General features: G+C 43.7%; 1 protein-coding gene across 1 annotated transcript; it reads left to right on the top strand.

Annotated features, from left to right (window-relative positions):
- Window positions 1-2,759: 2,759 nt before the first annotated feature.
- Window positions 2,760-16,849, top strand: LOC136476992 (ABC transporter G family member 45-like). The gene is made up of 22 exons (XM_066474983.1): window positions 2,760-3,143; window positions 3,284-3,404; window positions 9,918-10,006; window positions 10,249-10,333; window positions 10,458-10,617; window positions 10,806-10,882; window positions 10,960-11,010; window positions 11,080-11,170; window positions 11,496-11,797; window positions 12,077-12,672; window positions 12,761-12,921; window positions 13,032-13,135; window positions 13,235-13,394; window positions 13,472-13,635; window positions 13,726-14,058; window positions 14,148-14,438; window positions 14,759-14,842; window positions 14,917-15,050; window positions 15,155-15,382; window positions 15,469-15,640; window positions 15,746-16,000; window positions 16,136-16,849. Exons 1-22 carry the CDS (start codon window positions 2,953-2,955, stop codon window positions 16,403-16,405), a joined length of 4,119 nt encoding a protein of 1,372 aa, XP_066331080.1. The 5' UTR covers window positions 2,760-2,952; the 3' UTR covers window positions 16,406-16,849.
- The last annotated feature ends 329 nt before the right edge of the window (window positions 16,850-17,178 follow it).

Below are 17,178 nucleotides of genomic sequence, written 5' to 3' on the forward strand. Positions count from 1 at the left end.
GCGGCGGTGGTAGCCTCCCTGCTGCTGCTAGTACCCACCGCCGTTGCCGCCCTGGTTGTGGTAGCCGCCGCCACTGCCCAGGTTGGGGAAGGGAAGGGAAGGGATAAGGTGGTGGTGGGTCCCACTACAAGTTGTGAATAATTTGTATTTTTTTAAAAAATTGTGAATAATTTGTGAACAATTTGACATATATTTCTCTGATGTCTGAAATCCATAAAAATAATTTGGATTTTTTTGACAAAATTAGCATATATTTGTGTTATTCGCAAATTACATCACACTAACCAATAGTTTACACTGAAGAAATCATTGTAAATATAGTAATAAGATGGTGTAAATATAGCTATAAGATCGTGTAAGTGCATGGAAAAAATTCAGTTGATAGGAGTACCCAAAACAACTTAATGTCACCTAGACAGATCCCTAAACTTTTTAAGTGATTCACTGGAGGTCCATGCCTGGTTTATGTTTGTATTTTACAGAAACCTAAATCATTTTCTTTATCTTTCACACGTTTACCTCTGCTCGTCTTCTTAGCGCACGGGAAGTGAGGGCCGCGTCCTCCAGGGCCTCTCCTCGCCGCATACCCGCGGGTCGCTCGTCGCCGAGGCCGCCAGGAGCGGGGTCCGCCTCACAGAGCGTGACATCTGCGCCTAGGCTGGTGACACGTGGCGCGCGGGCTGGCGTACCTTCACAGCCTGTCGCTCGTGCATGGGGACGTCAAGGCCAGGAACGTGGTGATCGGCGGCGACGGTCGCGCCAGGCTGATTGACATCGGGTGCGGGATGCCCGCTGAGTCGATGCAGCCCATTGGGGGCACCCCCGGCCCGGCGTTTCAATCCACGTAGTCATATCTTCTTGATTCAGTTGTTTGTTTAATTTGTAGAGAAAAATTCATGGGCGGCCCTCTAACTTAGCAAGGGGTGTCATCTAGTTCCTTCTACTCTTAGAATGTCATATCTGGGCCTATGAATTTGGCTTCGGGTGTCATCTAGATCCAAATGGGTCCAAACCCACTCTGGGTGCGGATGTGGCGTGCTGACTATACATTGAGGTGGCTCCTACATATGGGGCCCACATGTAGGAGACACTTCAGTGCACAGTCAGCGTGCCACGTCAACATCAGAGCGGATTAGGATCCGTTTGGACCTAGATGATACCCGAAGTCAACTTCATAACCCAAAAATAGCATTTTCAGAGTTAGGGACCTAAGTGACACCCTTTGCCAAGTTAAAGGACCGGCCATGTATTTTTCTCTAATTTGTATCATCAATCAATCAGCACTCTTGTAAATTCATGAGAAAACAGGAAAAAGATGACTTTGGATTGGAGGCCAATTCACTGACACCAAAACAATCAAACAAAGCAACGTGAAAAGTTTCAGAAATCACATCAGGGAAAGGGACGGTTTCTCGGAGGGGCTCTCTCGGTTGACACATGAGCAATTGGGCACCACGGTGGTTGAGTGGACAAGCGTTCGACAGTGACGCCTGCTTCCGTGTCCTCTGAGTTGTACGTTAAAATCACGAAAGCGGAGTGGAGACTGCGACGAATTCGACGTCTAGATCTAGCGCTTCCGGTATTCAGCAAGCAGCGCTGTACTGCCATGAATAATGTGTATATATCTATCTGCTTGGACTTGGAACGTACTAGAAATTTCGTAACAACTTTATTTGTTGGGTTTCGCGAGGAATAGTTCAATTCAAATTGGTTTCAGTAAACGCCTCGAAGCTGTGCTGGTCGCGGCCATCCGACCCGCTGGACAGCCGTGGCGGGCACACGACGAGTACTGCGCTCTCCTGTAAGGGGCGGAACTGGTGAAGGATATGTCCGAAGACTCCGGCAGGCACATGTTTTTGTTCATTCACACTAAACAATCTACACACAGTACGTAAGCAACAAATGTGCCAAAAAAAAAGAGGAGTTCAACACCTGATTTCCCCTTATGTAGAACTGACACACCAGATAACAACTCTAGCTCCATGTAAGTCCGTAACCGGATGTATGAATGAACAAAATTAAATTCATATGCTACTCGGGAAGTGCAAGTGTCAGAAAAAAATAGACCCTTTCAGAAGAAAAAAAAAAGATGCTAAAAGAGAATGGAGAGAAGGAATCAAAGCGAAGTGGGACAGGTGATCGGCCAGATCGGAATGTAGTACTCTCGTACATGTACTACGTGGGTCGTTAACCGTTGGAAATTAAAACTCCATCCGCTTAAGGGTGTGCTTAAGGGTGTGTTTGTTCCAAATAAGTCACCTACTTATAAGTTAAAAAGTGAAATAAGTGACTGATTTTATCAAACACCATCAACTTATAAGTCACCCCTGCTTATAAGAAATAAGATGTTTCACCCCTGCTTAAAAACTTATAAGCCACCATTTTCCGCGTGGGGCCCACACCTTTTACTTAACAGGCATGAACTTATAAGTCATCTACAACCAAACAGACATGACTTATAAGTCTCTGATTTTCAGTCACCTGACTTATGGAAACCAAACGTGGCCTAAAAGTCCCAGCTCTCTCAAAACACCTCTCCAAACTCCAGCTCAATCGAGTTTTTATATCATAATAAAAAAAACAAATGTACACACCTTTGCTTCTCCCTCTGGTTATATATATGGGCCTATATGTATCCATCTACCTTTGCTCTCTCTAGAATCTGGATACGCACGCATGTACATCCAGACATCGATGCACGTACGTACGTGAGACACTCGGACACACATACATATACAAACGAGCTGTGCCGTGCCGACCATCCATCCTCCACCATGCGCATGCGCCTATTAGGACAGCAGCAGCAAGTCGATCGTACTTCTAGCTAGAGATAGCAAGCTTATATAGCCGTCGTCGTCCGTCGTGACATACCTGCAGCTATCTAGCTAGCTACTTTCTTTCTTTCTAGTACGTACGCGCTAGCCGCTCGTCGGTCGGTCGGCGGCGCCGCTGATGATGGAGTACAGGGAGACGACGGGGCATCCGACGCCGCCGCCTGCCGTGGAGCTCGCCGGCGGCGGCGGCCGCGAAGACGAGGACTGGTACGACGTGGCCACGACGGCCGGGAGGACGACAGAGCCGCCGCCGCTCACCCACGACGACAACCGGGGCTTCCTCCGGATGCTGCGCGACAAGAAAGAGAGGTGATGATTGCACTGAACAGATCGACTATAGTAACATCCATGCATGCATCGATCAATCTGTTACTATTACATATAAGAGTTGCAAGTCCTGACGCATGTCATGCATGGTCTGTGTGATGAACTGGCATGGTGGAGAGCAGGCTGGGCGTGGAGGCGCCCAAGGTGGAGGTGCGCTTCGAGAGGCTCACCGTGGAGGCGGACGTCCGCGTCGGCCGCCGCGCCGTCCCGACGCTGCTCAACTGCGCCGTCAACGCCGCCCAGGTAACTAACGAACCCGCCAATTTTTTCCATCGTCGTCGACTCGTCGTGTTCCTTCAATTCCTACGCCGCCGCAGGAGCGATGTGTTGTTGTTCTGTTAATTGCTTCGTTCCTTGGCTTTCTTTGTGGCTTTGTCTCGCCTCCTTCCTCTGGGTGCATGTACTGCTGCAAGATGCAAGGCATTTTCTTTTTCTTTTTCTTTTCTTTTTTATTTTTCAAAAACACTTTTCTGCTATTTTATAATTTCGTCACTCGGATAGAGAGATAATAATAAGAGAGAAAAGGGCTGTGGATTTGGTGAGACACGTCGAATGGATTGTCCTATCCTAATACCTTGCTCCGATCCGTTTTCCGTTGAGGTGCGTATAGGTTACGCGGCGCCAACGATCCTAGCTGTAGCAACTGCAGGTGCATGCAATAAATACGTCCGTGTAGGTTACATCGAGGCTATGTGGAAGGAGAATCTTGTATTAATCTCCCTAGCAGCCGCTTCTATACAGTTAAACTTGTTTAAAATTGGCTAGATCTATAGAAAATAATATTAATATTTATACTTCACCTCCGTCCTTTTTTAAAGTGTCACCTAGATTTTTGTATCAGTCAAACTTTCTTAAGCTCTAGTAGACTTATATAAAATATTAGTAATATTTATATCCAAATAAGTATATTATAAAAAAGTATATTTAATGATTAATCTAATGATACTTATGGCACACCATAAATATTAGTAATATATTGTATATATTTACTTAAAGTTAAACATGTTTAACTCCTCGATAACAATACTTAAAAAAGGATAGAGGAAATATTTTTTTAGGACAGAAGTAGGTAGCAGACCATTGATTCCATCTACTACTGTTGATAAAAAAAATAAATTCTGAAAGTTTTAAATTGGACCATATTAAAGTTGCATCACTCAGAGCAGTGGTGGATGCACGATGCGGGATAAGGGGGCTAAAACAATGGAGATGTTGATTTGCATGAAGATTTAATGGTGAAATCAAGCTTTTGCTTCAGTGGTTAGGCTTGAAATCAAGATATTAGAGGGGGCTGGAGCCGCCACTGACTCAGAGTCAACGTAGCTATAGATCTTATATTTCCTGAAATTTAGGATGGAGACGGAAGCAGAGTCTGGCCAGCCAGCCAGCTGGGACCGTTAGGCCAGCCTTCAACCTTGGAATTCATATTTCCTCGTAGGAAGCAGTGCAGACAACAGAGCACACAACTTGACAGTCAACCATGACCATGACGAGACCGCCTTTAATGTGAGCTTATCCTGAGTGTTCGGCTGCCATTATAAGCCGGTTTATAAGTCATGATATAGTATTTTTTTCTCCCAACAAATCAGTCGTACAAATCAGCACAAACGGCTTTACGAGCAGCCGAACAGAGCTTAATCAGCAATTTTGATTATGGGGACCCAACAAATACGATGACAGCACTAAGTGTGATAAACATATACATAAGTGCATGTCTCAACAACTTTTTTACATATATGGTTAGTATTTATAATGAAAAAACACACTTTAACTTATCAGCCTAGCTTATTAGTCATGGTATAGTATTTTTCTCTCACAACAAATCAGCGAACAGTGCTTTTCAGCTTGGCTTTTCAGCGAAACGAACCGGGCCAAAAATGGGTGAATTGATGCCTTGTTGGGCTGCAAATTGCAGTATGTGTTGTGTACTAAATAAAAGTTCTACTGTATTGGGGGTGGAGCGTGGAGGGCACGGTCCCTGCTGCGCCCCCCACCTATAGTTGGCCAACGGGCCGGCCCGGCCCGGGCCTAGGCCAAGCACGGCCCGCAGGGGGTCGGGCTGGCACGGCACGCGCGTGCCTCCCGTGTCGTGCCCCTCTGGGTCTCGTGTCGGGCCTTCGGCCCAAGCATGATCCTACGGGTCAAAATCCATGCACTGGTAAGCACGGCCAAATCCACGGGCCGTGCTAGCCCATAGCCCGGTGCCATTAAAATACCTCAAACTGTTTTTCTCATCCAACACTTCTCCATTCTCACAATTCATTCACATTTCAGTATTTCACATTCACAAGTAATAAACTGATCACAGTCACAGATTCTCAATTCTAACAAAAGCTACCAAAGGAGACAAAGAGAATTAAAATAACTTTGTTGTTTGTGCAATGCTGCCTCATTAAAACATTTCTAGGTAAAACTCACCCTTGTGAGAAACCCTAGAAAGAGAAAAAGAGTGCAGCACAACTCTTAATAAGTTTTCCATCATTGTTCAAAGGTCCCAAGTCACACAGTCACAGTCACAGATGATAGATACAAAATAGAGATAACAGATTAACAGAGCACTTTCTCCTCTCTTAACACTAATTACCAGCAGCCCTAGATGTACCAGCCCCAGATGAACCAGCCCCAGCCCCAAATGAACCAGCAGTACCAGCAACCCCATCTGCATCTTCATCGAGATACATATTCTTGAAGGAGTCCTCCAGCTCTTGGTTGTCAACAACATGTTGTAATCTGTTTTCTCCCAACTCCTAATCCTTTATGCAGGCCAACATCTCCACAGTTTCAGACAAGAGGCGACGGCGTCACTCTTCAATTATCCTTCCTGTCAAGCTGAAACATGGATTCTGAAGAAACAGTAGAAACAGAAACAGATATAATATCTCTAGCCATTATAAATATGATTGGATATGTTGGTTTGTGGTCACGCCACCAGAGAAGTAAATCAAAATCATCCTCATATGCAGTGACATTGTCACTGTCCAGATAAACTGAGAGCTCATTAGCAGTAGAAGCAGATGAAGATAAAATAAGGGCACAGGCAAGAGAAGGACTAACAACAGATCCAGGGCCTCCAAAGATTCTTCCCCATACCTGTTTTCTCTTACCTATATGGATTGCAGGCTGTGCAACCCTTTGACTCTTAGCCGCACCAAACTCTCTCATATTTGTTAAATAACTGTAAATTTTAGTTTTCACATCAGCATAATATGAAGTATAATCACAACCAGTGCACTCTTTAAGTAATTTCATGACTCTAAATAAACCTCTCATCTTAGCTATAGGATCAAGAATAAATGCAAATAAATATAACAGAGGTATATGATGTCAGTATTTAAGGAATTCAAGCTTCATAGGATATACAACAGCAATTAGATTTTGATCTTTTTCACTTGCATGTAAATGAGAAACAATTTCTAGCAGATAGTGCAGGATAAGTGGACTAGTTGGATAGTAAACACTAGAAAGAACAACAATGAAGTCATAAAATAGTTCCAGAAACTCCAATATCTTTTTAGTTATATACCAATGCCTTGCCGACAACAATTTAGAGCCATAATTGGAATTAAAGAACACAGAAAAAACATGCTTATATGAAACCAAGTGTTTAAGCATAAGATATATAGCGTTCCATCTAACATCCATATCTAAGCCAAACTTTCTAGGTCTAACACCCTGAGCAGTACAGTAGTTCTTAAACATAGCAATTCTTTGATTAGAGGAATTTAAGAAGTTAATAGCAGTTCTAAAATCTTCTGTGTAAGGTTTGAACCTCTTTAAACCAGATTTTACAATCAGATTAATAATATGACAAGCACAACGTTGATGCACAAGACTATACTTACGCTTAGAAGGATCAACAGGCTTAGGTGTAGGATCAGAACCCAAATAACCAGCAAACATAGGTGTCAAAGTTTTCATAGCCTTAGCATTAGAAGAAGCATTGTCTAGAGTTACCGAGAAAAAAACTCCTCAACCACACAAGCAACTCTTTCAGCAATATTTTCACCGGTATGTTTCACCTCAATCAATCTAAACCCAATAACCTTTTTCTGTAACTCCCAATCAGCACTAACAAAATGAGCAACAACACTAATGTAATCCCCCTTAACATTATCAGACCAAATGTCCGATGTCAGAGCAATAGAGGAAGCAACAGACAACACATAATTCTTAAGCATATTACGACGTTCAGTAAACAGTTTACTCAGATCTCTAGTGGTGGTCTGTCTAGATACTTTAACAAACTTAGGGTTATGAGCACGAATAATGTAATCCTCTCAGGCCTCTATCTCACCAATACCTAACGACAAATCAAGCCTAGCAATCAAGCGACACAATTCAGATCTAGCAACATCAGGTTTATAGTCCCAGTTATGCACAAAATCATCAGTATTGTAAGCAAGCCTAGACTGAACCTTAGCAACTTGATCAGTTTTCTGCCTACAAGATTTCTGGTGCCTCTTCAAGTGCCCAGTGCCAGCATTAGATCTAGCAGACAAAGTATGCTTACACATTTTACAGGTAGCTTTAGTGCAGATTTTTCTACCATTCAGTCTCATAGATCTCATCAAAATCAGCCCACACAGCAAATTTATGCTTACCAACACCAGGTCCAGAAGAGGTACCAGTACCAGCAACATATGGAGTTGAGCCGTTGGAGCAGACCGGGGTCCCAGTCGTCGTCACCCCTTCACCACCACCGCCGTCCAGATCGATCGAAGCAGCAGAGCCGCTACCGACATGGTTACTGAACAAGGCGGCAGCGTCCTCATGGGTGTCGTCGTCGTCCTTAGGGGCCTCGTCCTTAGGGGCCAGGCCTGCCACGATCAGATCGTCATTGCCGGTGAGCGGCCAGACGATCTCGTCATCAGCACCAGCCATGGCGCTCTCGACCACGGAGGGCTCTCCAGCACCGTTCCTCAACGGTGCACGGGGCCACCTTGGTCACTCTATGCCACAGCTAGAGGACGACGCATCGGCTATCGACCTACGCAAAGAGATGGCGGAGGAAAATAACATATCAGAATAGATCAATCATCATTCATCAATGGAAGAAGAGGAGGGTTAGGGTTAGGGCTGTACATGCGCAACCGGAGCCCGATGCCGGAGAAGACGAGGGCCACCCAGATAAGACGACACACCGGTTAGAAGGACGACGATCGGCGGAGGAGCAGACGGGGACACGAACTCACATAATCACCGAGATCTAGAGGGGAGATAGGGACAGGGAGAAGGGAGAGCGGAGAGGGAGGGGATCAGGTAGGAGGAGTAGGGAGCTGCTCGCCGGCGGCAGGCGGATCGTCGAGGTCACCTCACCGGAGTCGAGGAGGACAAAGCCGAGAGCCCGAGACGGCGAGGACGAGACCGCGAGAGCGAGACGAGACGAGGCGCGGCCGGATGAAATGAGCTAGGGTTCGGGGTGAGGGAGAGCCGCCGCGGCGTGCTGGCTTATATATGAGGGGGGGAGGCGGGGACGCCGAGGAGCGCGTGGGCCGTGTGGGCGCTGGGCCTTGGGGAGGAGAGGAGAACTGAGGAAGGGGAGGGGGGAGGCCGGGCCATGCCGTGCCAGCCCACGGGCATGAGCAGCGGCCCAGGCACGGCCTGCTCCCTCGGGCCGGGCCAACCAAGGCCCGCTGACCATCGGGCCGTGTCGTGCTTGGTCCGGGCCAAAATTGCGTACTTCATGTCGGGCCACCGTGCCTCGGGCTGTATGGACAATATCACCCCCACCCCCACCCCCACCCACCCACACCCACAAACAGTGCCGCCACTGCTTGTCCCGATGCCCGGCCTGCTGCTTCAGTGCTTCTTGGCTTGTTGCTTTCCCCTGCCCTGTGAACAAAGAGAACCCAACACGTCTGTTAGATTCCTCATGATTAATGAGGCTCATTCTATGCCCAGATATTGGATATTGGTTAGAGCATCACTGCGTCAGCAGTGACCATGCATCTATGTAGAAATGTAGATTGAGAGATGAAGGGCCAACATGTTAGCTATTCACAACAGGTTTCCCTTTTTTTTTTTTTTGTACTTGAAACCTCAAAAGGTTGATGCAAAACGTCATAGGCCATGACCTCAAAGTGGGCATCCTACAGTCGCCCAACGCTAGCTACAGATGGTCACTAACCTGGTTGTGGCAAAAATCCAGCATCGAACTAAACAGCCCATCTATGTACTATATACCTGAACCTATTTGTGGAGATTCAGCAGTTATGCCAATCCTACCCTAAGCTTACTAGCAAGATTATTTTTAACCTATGAAGATCGAGCATATAGATGATAACCATCTTCCATAGTTCCATAGATTTCAAAGTTTCTTATTAGCTCTTCATTTCTGGAAATGGTATTTAAGAAACTAAGCTATCATGTTCCCTGAGTTCAGAAATTACAGAGCACATGACAAATACATGGATTATGCACAAGCCACAGTGCTACGCAGCAAAAAAAAAATTGGACACCTACTAGAGCTGGTAGCATGAACACAACAGAATCACAATAGTACTTATGAAGGCAAATGTATAGTATAGTCAATCGAGAAAGAGGATTGGTAAATCTGCAGACCACCTTAGCCCAGTTTGGATTGAACAAATGGAGTTCAATCCAGAATCAAAAGGATACTGGACCTTGTCATGCTGCTGCGTGCTTTAGCAAGAGCTAAAATACAAGTGTATGTGATGCATGTGTTTGTTTTACAAAGTTGGTAGGTCATATTCGAAAAATATATATTTCTAAATGAAGAGTTTGTTTTGTTTTCAGGAATTAGCAACGTCTGTTCATATGTGTGTTACAAGGAAAAGACCTATCAGAATCATAAATGAAGTAAGCGGGGTCATTCGACCATCAAGGTAAAATTTCTCCTTATCTTTCACTAGCTGCCAGAGTACAGACATAGATCCCAACATCCTGTTCTATCTCAAACCTAAGTGCTTGACCAAATTTAACAGATAGGTTACTAAAATGCACATGTATGAATTTGATAGTCTGTTATTAGTCAACAGTTTGACTTAGGACAAACTTAGATCTCTTATTTCAGGATGGAGGGAGTAATTTATTAAGATATATTGACTTCTATATCCCATTCTGTCAGTATGACACTCCTTCTAGGAGCACCTGGTTCAGGGAAGACAACTCTCCTAAAAGCGTTGGCAGGAAAATTGGATTCTTCTTTGAAGGTAGACTCTACCTACGTGCTACCAAAAGTACTTGTGTCAACAAGAAAAGGCAAAAACAGATAATAATGTCTAGCATTAACTAACAAAAACATATATTTTCTAAATGGACAATGATTGCCAACAGTTCAAAGGAAAAGTCATGTACAATGGAGAAGAAATGAATTACTCAACACCACAGTACCTGCGTGCTTATGTTAGCCAGAATGATCTTCACCATGCTGAGATGACAGTAAGAGAGACGATCAACTTCTCTTCCAAGATGCTTGGAACCAATAATGAATTTGGTAAGACATACTCTTGCGTATAGTGAGCTATTCATTTTGAAGATCATTGGAATGTGCTGCAATTTATAACAAGGCAAACACTTTTAACTCAAGAAGGAAGTATCTACAGAATACTCAAGATAAATCAATTTTTTCCATGGCATCTATACTGACACAAATTTCCTATTTGTATGGAATAACAAACTCAGAGATGCTAGGAGAAGCAATAAGAAGAAAAAAGGGTGTCATCAATAAAGTGGACCAAGATCTTGATTCATTCATTAAGGTAGTTCTTCTGTACTATTTTGTTTTTGCAAGACCGGATTATATTTTGTTTAGTTACTCAAATAGCTCTTCTCTCAGGCCACCACCTTTGGAGAAGGAAGCAACCTCACAACAAACTATATTATCAAGGTAACTTGGTTACTTGTTTGATTTGCTATATATCTTGACGATATAGTAGTAACAGTTGATTATATGCAGATACTTGGCCTGTCTGAGTGTGCTGATACCCTAGTAGGAGACGAGATGAGAAGAGGAATATCTGGAGGGCAAAAGAAAAGAGCCACAGTTGGTAAGCATTCCTATCAAGGCTGATGGTAAATACATATATAGCTATAGGGTTTATATATATGTAGCTGCCACTGGAAGCACACATTTCAATCTGAAAGAAAGCCACATTAACTGACATGCCACCACCTCAAGAATGCAAAGGTTCTTACCAGGGTAGGAATCTTCATGATAACAAAGAATGACTAGCTCTAAAATAGAATGCTTATAACTATCAAGTCATATGGAAGTAACTAACCAGAATATTAGAATAAGGAACAGAGTACGGAGATACTTAACTGGAACCTAACCTAAGTTGGCATACGTTTAAGTGATGTTGTTTAATGCAGGGGAGATACTAGTTGGTCTAGCAAGATGCTTCTTTATGGATGATATATCAACAGGTCTAGATAGCTCCACAACATTTGAGATCATGAAGTTTCTCCAACAGATGGCCCATTTGATGGATCTCACAATGGTTATTTCCTTGCTGCAACCACCTCCTGAGACATTGGAATTATTTGACGACATTATACTTTTATGTGAGGGGCAAATTGTGTATCATGGTCCTCGAGAAAATGCTACGGACCTCTTTGAAACTATGGGATTCAAATGCCCTGACAGAAAGAATGTAGCTGATTTCCTTCAAGAGGTAATCAACCATCAAATGAGCCTAACTGCCTATAAGGAATATCTAAACATAACAGTGATGCCAACTGATAAAAAATGTATAGTGTTCGACGATAACTTTCCAGAATTTTTGTGTGTGTTTGAGATAACTTTGAGATAACTAATACATCAGATCCACAAAATTAAGCAGGCAATAGATGACTTACATTTCTATGCAGGAGCGTAAAATGCCACTATTCTGCAATACATGTGCTTTTGCAAAACAATGTAACAAGTTTTTCTCCAATTGGCCACTGACCAGGTAACCTCTAAGATGGACCAAAAGCAATACTGGGCTGGTGATCAAAATAAGTATCAGTACCATACAATTGAAAAATTTGCAGAATCCTTCCGCATGTCCTATCTCCCTCTTCTAGTAGAAGACAAACTGTGCAGTTCAAACAACACAGGAAAGAATAAGGTGGTAAAAGTGAATGCAAGTCGCCGAATATCCAGATGGAATATTTTCAAAGCATGCTTTTCAAGGGAAGTACTGCTGCTGAAAAGAAACTCTCCGGTCCATATATTCAAGACCATCCAGATAACTGTTATGGCTTTGGTGATCTCCACACTTTTCCTGAGAACAAAAATGAGTCACAATTCTGTACTTGATGCCAATAAGTACATGGGAGCACTTTTTATGGCTGTCGTCATAGTAAACTTCAATGGAATGACTGAAATTGCAATGACAATAAAGCGGCTTCCCACCTTCTACAAGCAAAGAGAGTTACTAGCATTGCCAGGATGGGCACTACTTTGTTCAGTTTACCTTATTAGCATCCCAATATCGCTTGTTGAGACAGGCCTTTGGACAGGCTTAACCTACTATGTGATTGGATATGCACCTTCCCCTATCAGGTACTCATCTCTTGGTACTTATATGCTGAATGACCTCTGGTGCTTCAATAGGTGAAAGTAAGAAAAATATTTTCATTGCTTATGGCAGGTTCATCCAGCACTTTCTGGTACTTTTTGCCATGCATCAAATGTCAATGGGCCTGTATCGCTTCTTAGCGGCCATAGGAAGGACGCAAGTGATGGCCAACATGCTAGGGACTGCAGCTCTTATTGCAATCTACATACTTGGAGGATTCGTCATATCAAAAGGTTAGATGAATGTAGCTTAGCATACACCATGAAACATGAGTACACGACATACACTCTGTAATAAAAGTTCTGTGCAACAAGTTGCTAACCAATTCTGCAAACTGAAACAGATGATCTCCAACCATGGTTGCGCTGGGGATATTGGACGTCCCCATTCACCTATGCACAGAATGCGATCGCCCTCAATGAGTTCCATGACAAAAGATGGGCTACGGTAAGCACTAATTTCAACACTTGGAAGTGACAGCTATATGGTAGTATATCCGTTTTCAAATTAATTACACTAAGGTTCTTGATCTTTTGTTACTGATAGGAATTTTATTATAACGATGCAAACACCGTCGGTGAAGCTATCCTCAAGATCAGAGGGCTGCTCACGGAGTGGCACTGGTACTGGATTTGTGTCACCATTTTATTTGGATACTCGCTGGTCTTCAACATCTTCAGCATATTTGCATTGGAGTTCATGAACTGTATGTATACTAACAAACCTCGTAAATACTGAATTTAAATGAAAATATTAATTATCTGCCATGTCTACTACTTGCAGCTCCACACAAACATCAGGTTAACATCAAGACCACACAAGTGAATTCCGTGTACCACAGGCAGATGGTTGAAAATGGCAATTCATCAAATGATCAAGTCATCCTCCCATTCCGACCCCTCTCCCTTGTCTTTGATCATATCCACTATTTTGTTGATATGCCTAAGGTAAAATCTTGATCACTTATTAAAATCTTAACCGGTAGCTTCATTAATTCCAATCACATACTGAAGAAAAGAATACAAATATCCCACCAGGAGATCACAAAAAATGGAGTAACAGAGAAAAAGCTTCAGCTGCTGCAAGATGTCAGTGGTGCTTTTAGGCCAGGAGTACTAACAGCTCTGATGGGGATAACTGGCGCTGGCAAGACAACATTGCTCGATGTATTAGCTGGAAGGAAAACTGGGGGATATATCGAAGGGACTATTAAGATAGCAGGCTACCCTAAGAAGCAGGAGACATTCTCAAGGATCTCAGGCTACTGTGAACAGACTGACATTCACTCCCCTAATCTCACTGTTTATGAGTCACTAAAATTTTCTGCATGGCTTCGTTTGCCTTCAAATGTTAAACCTCATCAAAGAGATGTATGTGTTTCAACCTCACCCCCTCTTTATTGCTGCTGGAGTCTGGAACCTAGTTCCTGACACAAGATTTCTCTTCAAATGCATTTCAGATGTTCATCGAAGAAGTCATGAGCCTTGTTGAGCTCACTGACTTGAAGAATGCCATGGTAGGCATCCCAGGAGCAACTGGCCTGTCAGCCGAGCAGCGGAAAAGACTAACAATAGCTGTGGAGCTGGTGGCTAGTCCCTCCATTATATTCATGGATGAGCCAACCACCGGCTTGGATGCTCGTGCTGCAGCAATTGTCATGAGAACAGTACGAAAGACAGTAGACACTGGACGAACTGTTGTCTGCACAATTCATCAGCCAAGCATCGAGATATTTGAATCTTTTGATGAGGTATGAACAAGTTCATATGGTATAGCCGTATAGGTAGACAAAAATATAGCCACAACAAGCAATTGAGAAACATGATTAGTCTAGTGCTGGAGTGGTGTCAGGGCACAACTAAAACAAACATGATTCTTGACAAACTTAAACAGCAAACAAATTGGACAAGTGTACAGAAGTATGCATAAAGTTGTAAAATGCAGTCGTAACCTAAAGTAGAAAACAATCAAAGAACTACATGATAATAAACTGGTCTTTCTTTATACAAGTAGGTATAGGCACTACAAAATGACCACTCTGAGTTTCAAATTCAATTTGGCCAATTGCAGCTTCTGCTTATGAAAAGAGGTGGTCAGCTCATATACAGTGGTTCGCTAGGTCCACTCTCTAGCAACATGATAAAGTATTTCGAGGTAAGATTGCCTGAGATGGACGTTTATATTTGTAAGATACAGAGAGAAGAAAATAATGAATTACTTTGTAACAGGCCATACCAGGCGTTCCTAAAATAAACAAGGGCCAAAACCCAGCAGCATGGATGTTAGACATCAGTTCACACATAACAGAGTATGAGATTGGAGTGGACTATGCAGAAATTTATCGCAACTCCTCCCTGTACAGGTACACCCAGTAGTACAGCCATAAAGCTGCAAATAACTTTATTTTAACTGGTACAGAAAATAAGGTGGAAGTCAATCTAATGGAATTCTTGGTGGCACCTGCAGGGAGAACAGGCTTCTAATTGATGAATTGGAACAACCAGAACCAAACACAGATGATCTGCATTTTCCTCAGGGTTACTGGCAAAACTTTACGACGCAATGTGTGGCATGCTTGTGGAAGCAAAGTTGTGCATATTGGAAAAACTCAGAACACAATGTTGTCCGGTTCATAAACACTTTTGCTGTTTCAATCATGTTTGGAATTGTATTCTGGAAAATCGGCTCAAGCATGTAAGCAGATTATTATTATCTTTCATGAATATTAAATTAATTTTTATGCCCCAATCAAGATCTAACACAGATTTCGTGTGCAACAGTAAGGATGAGCAAGATGTATCTAACATACTTGGAATCGTATATGGATCAGCACTGTTCCTGGGTTTCATGAATTGCAGCATCCTACAGCCAGTGGTGGCAATGGAGAGAGTTGTGCTCTACCGTGAAAAGGCGGCAGGCATGTACTCCACCATGGCATACGCTATCGCTCAGGTAACAACACACATCAACGATCAACCTGTCCTAGGAAAATCCAGTTGTTTTGATTGCAACAACAGGCTTGGCACAGATTATGAACCGATGGTTTACATGTTGCAGGTGTCGGTGGAATTACCTTACATGTTGGTGCAGGTGCTGATCTTCTCATCGATCGTGTACCCGATGATCGGGTTCCAGCTGACGGCGGGCAAGTTCTTCTGGTTCTTCCTATACCTGGTGATGAGCTTCATGTACTACACTCTGTACGGGATGATGACGGTGGCCCTGACCCCCAACATCGAGATCGCCATGGGGCTTTCGTTCCTCATCTTCATCTTCTGGAACGTCTTCTCTGGCTTCATCATCGCGAGAGAGGTACACCACCCCAAATCTGAATCGGTTGAGAAATGGATTGAATCCATTAGCGAGCTGATGAAATCACCAAACCTAACCAAATCAAACCAAACCAAACCAATCCATGTACCTGATGAGTGGAGTAAAATTGTGCAGATGATGCCTTTGTGGTGGCGGTGGGTGTACTGGGCCGACCCGGCGGCATGGACGGTTTATGGGCTGATGTTCTCACAGCTCGCAGACCGGACGGAGAAGATCCTGGTGCCGGGGCTCGGGGAGCAGACGGTGCGCGAGTTCCTGGAGGGATACCTGGGCCTGCAGGATCGCTACTTTGAGCTGGTGACCTGCCTCCATCTCGCCATCATTGGCCTCTTCGCCTTCCTCTTCTTCCTCGCCATCAAGCACCTCAACTTCCAGCGCAGGTAGGAAGCCGCAGGCTCACACCACCACCCGCCGCCGCTGCCGGCCAATTTGCCGTGTGATGGCTGCAAGTAATACACGACTAGGGTCAGACAGTAACCACTTCCTAACAAAACTGTAGAAAAGGCTGGGAAGGAAGGGGCAACCTGTCCGGTTGCGAAACAGCAAAAGTGTACATATATTACTAGTACAGAGAAATTTGTTTCAAAAAAAATTACTAGTACAGAGAAATGAATTGGTCATGAGTAATTAACTGTGTGTATCATGTGAAGGAATAAGAGTAGATTCAAGGGGAGTGCAAATAGTGTAATGATTAAGATTCAGAAAATGGAAATGTGTTGTTTGTCATCATTTCAGTTTTTGAATCTTGACTCTTGAGAGCTAGATAGAATGAAACTGCTGCAATTTTCAGCTCTGTGTGATGTTTATATGAGCAAGAGACACCATACTGATGCTCGCCGGTTGTATCATGTGATTGGCAGTGATCATGGTAGTGGGGCCTCAGCGACAGCGCTCTTTCTAGAGAAAAGAAAAAGAAAAACACATCAGGTTTAGATTCAGGCGAAATTCAGCAAGTCTGTTGACTCAAAATGAACTTAAGTTTGCAAGCATCTCAAAAAGCTGGGGGAACTGGGAAGAAAAGGGCGCGACGTGGCCCTTTGCAAAAGTTTGCATAGATTATAGTACAGGGAAATGGATTAGTCGTGAGTAATTAACTGTGATTATTGTGTGAAGGAACACGTAGTTTCAGGGGGAGTGGGTGCACCTATTACGATTGG

This window comes from Miscanthus floridulus, chromosome 8 (assembly GCF_019320115.1).
Source record: "Miscanthus floridulus cultivar M001 chromosome 8, ASM1932011v1, whole genome shotgun sequence".
NCBI lineage: Eukaryota > Viridiplantae > Streptophyta > Magnoliopsida > Poales > Poaceae > Miscanthus > Miscanthus floridulus.

What these genes read in the sequence shown, in the direction of transcription:
- LOC136476992 (XM_066474983.1), top strand. Translation starts at nt 2,953, where the DNA reads ATGATGGAGTACAGGGAGACGACGGGGCATCCGACGCCGCCGCCTGCC. An exon ending in TATTTGAATCTTTTGATGAG is followed by an intron (nt 14,439 to 14,758) that starts GTATGAACAAGT and finishes GGCCAATTGCAG; the next exon opens with CTTCTGCTTATGAAAAGAGG. An exon ending in CGCAACTCCTCCCTGTACAG is followed by an intron (nt 15,051 to 15,154) that starts GTACACCCAGTA and finishes TGGCACCTGCAG; the next exon opens with GGAGAACAGGCTTCTAATTG.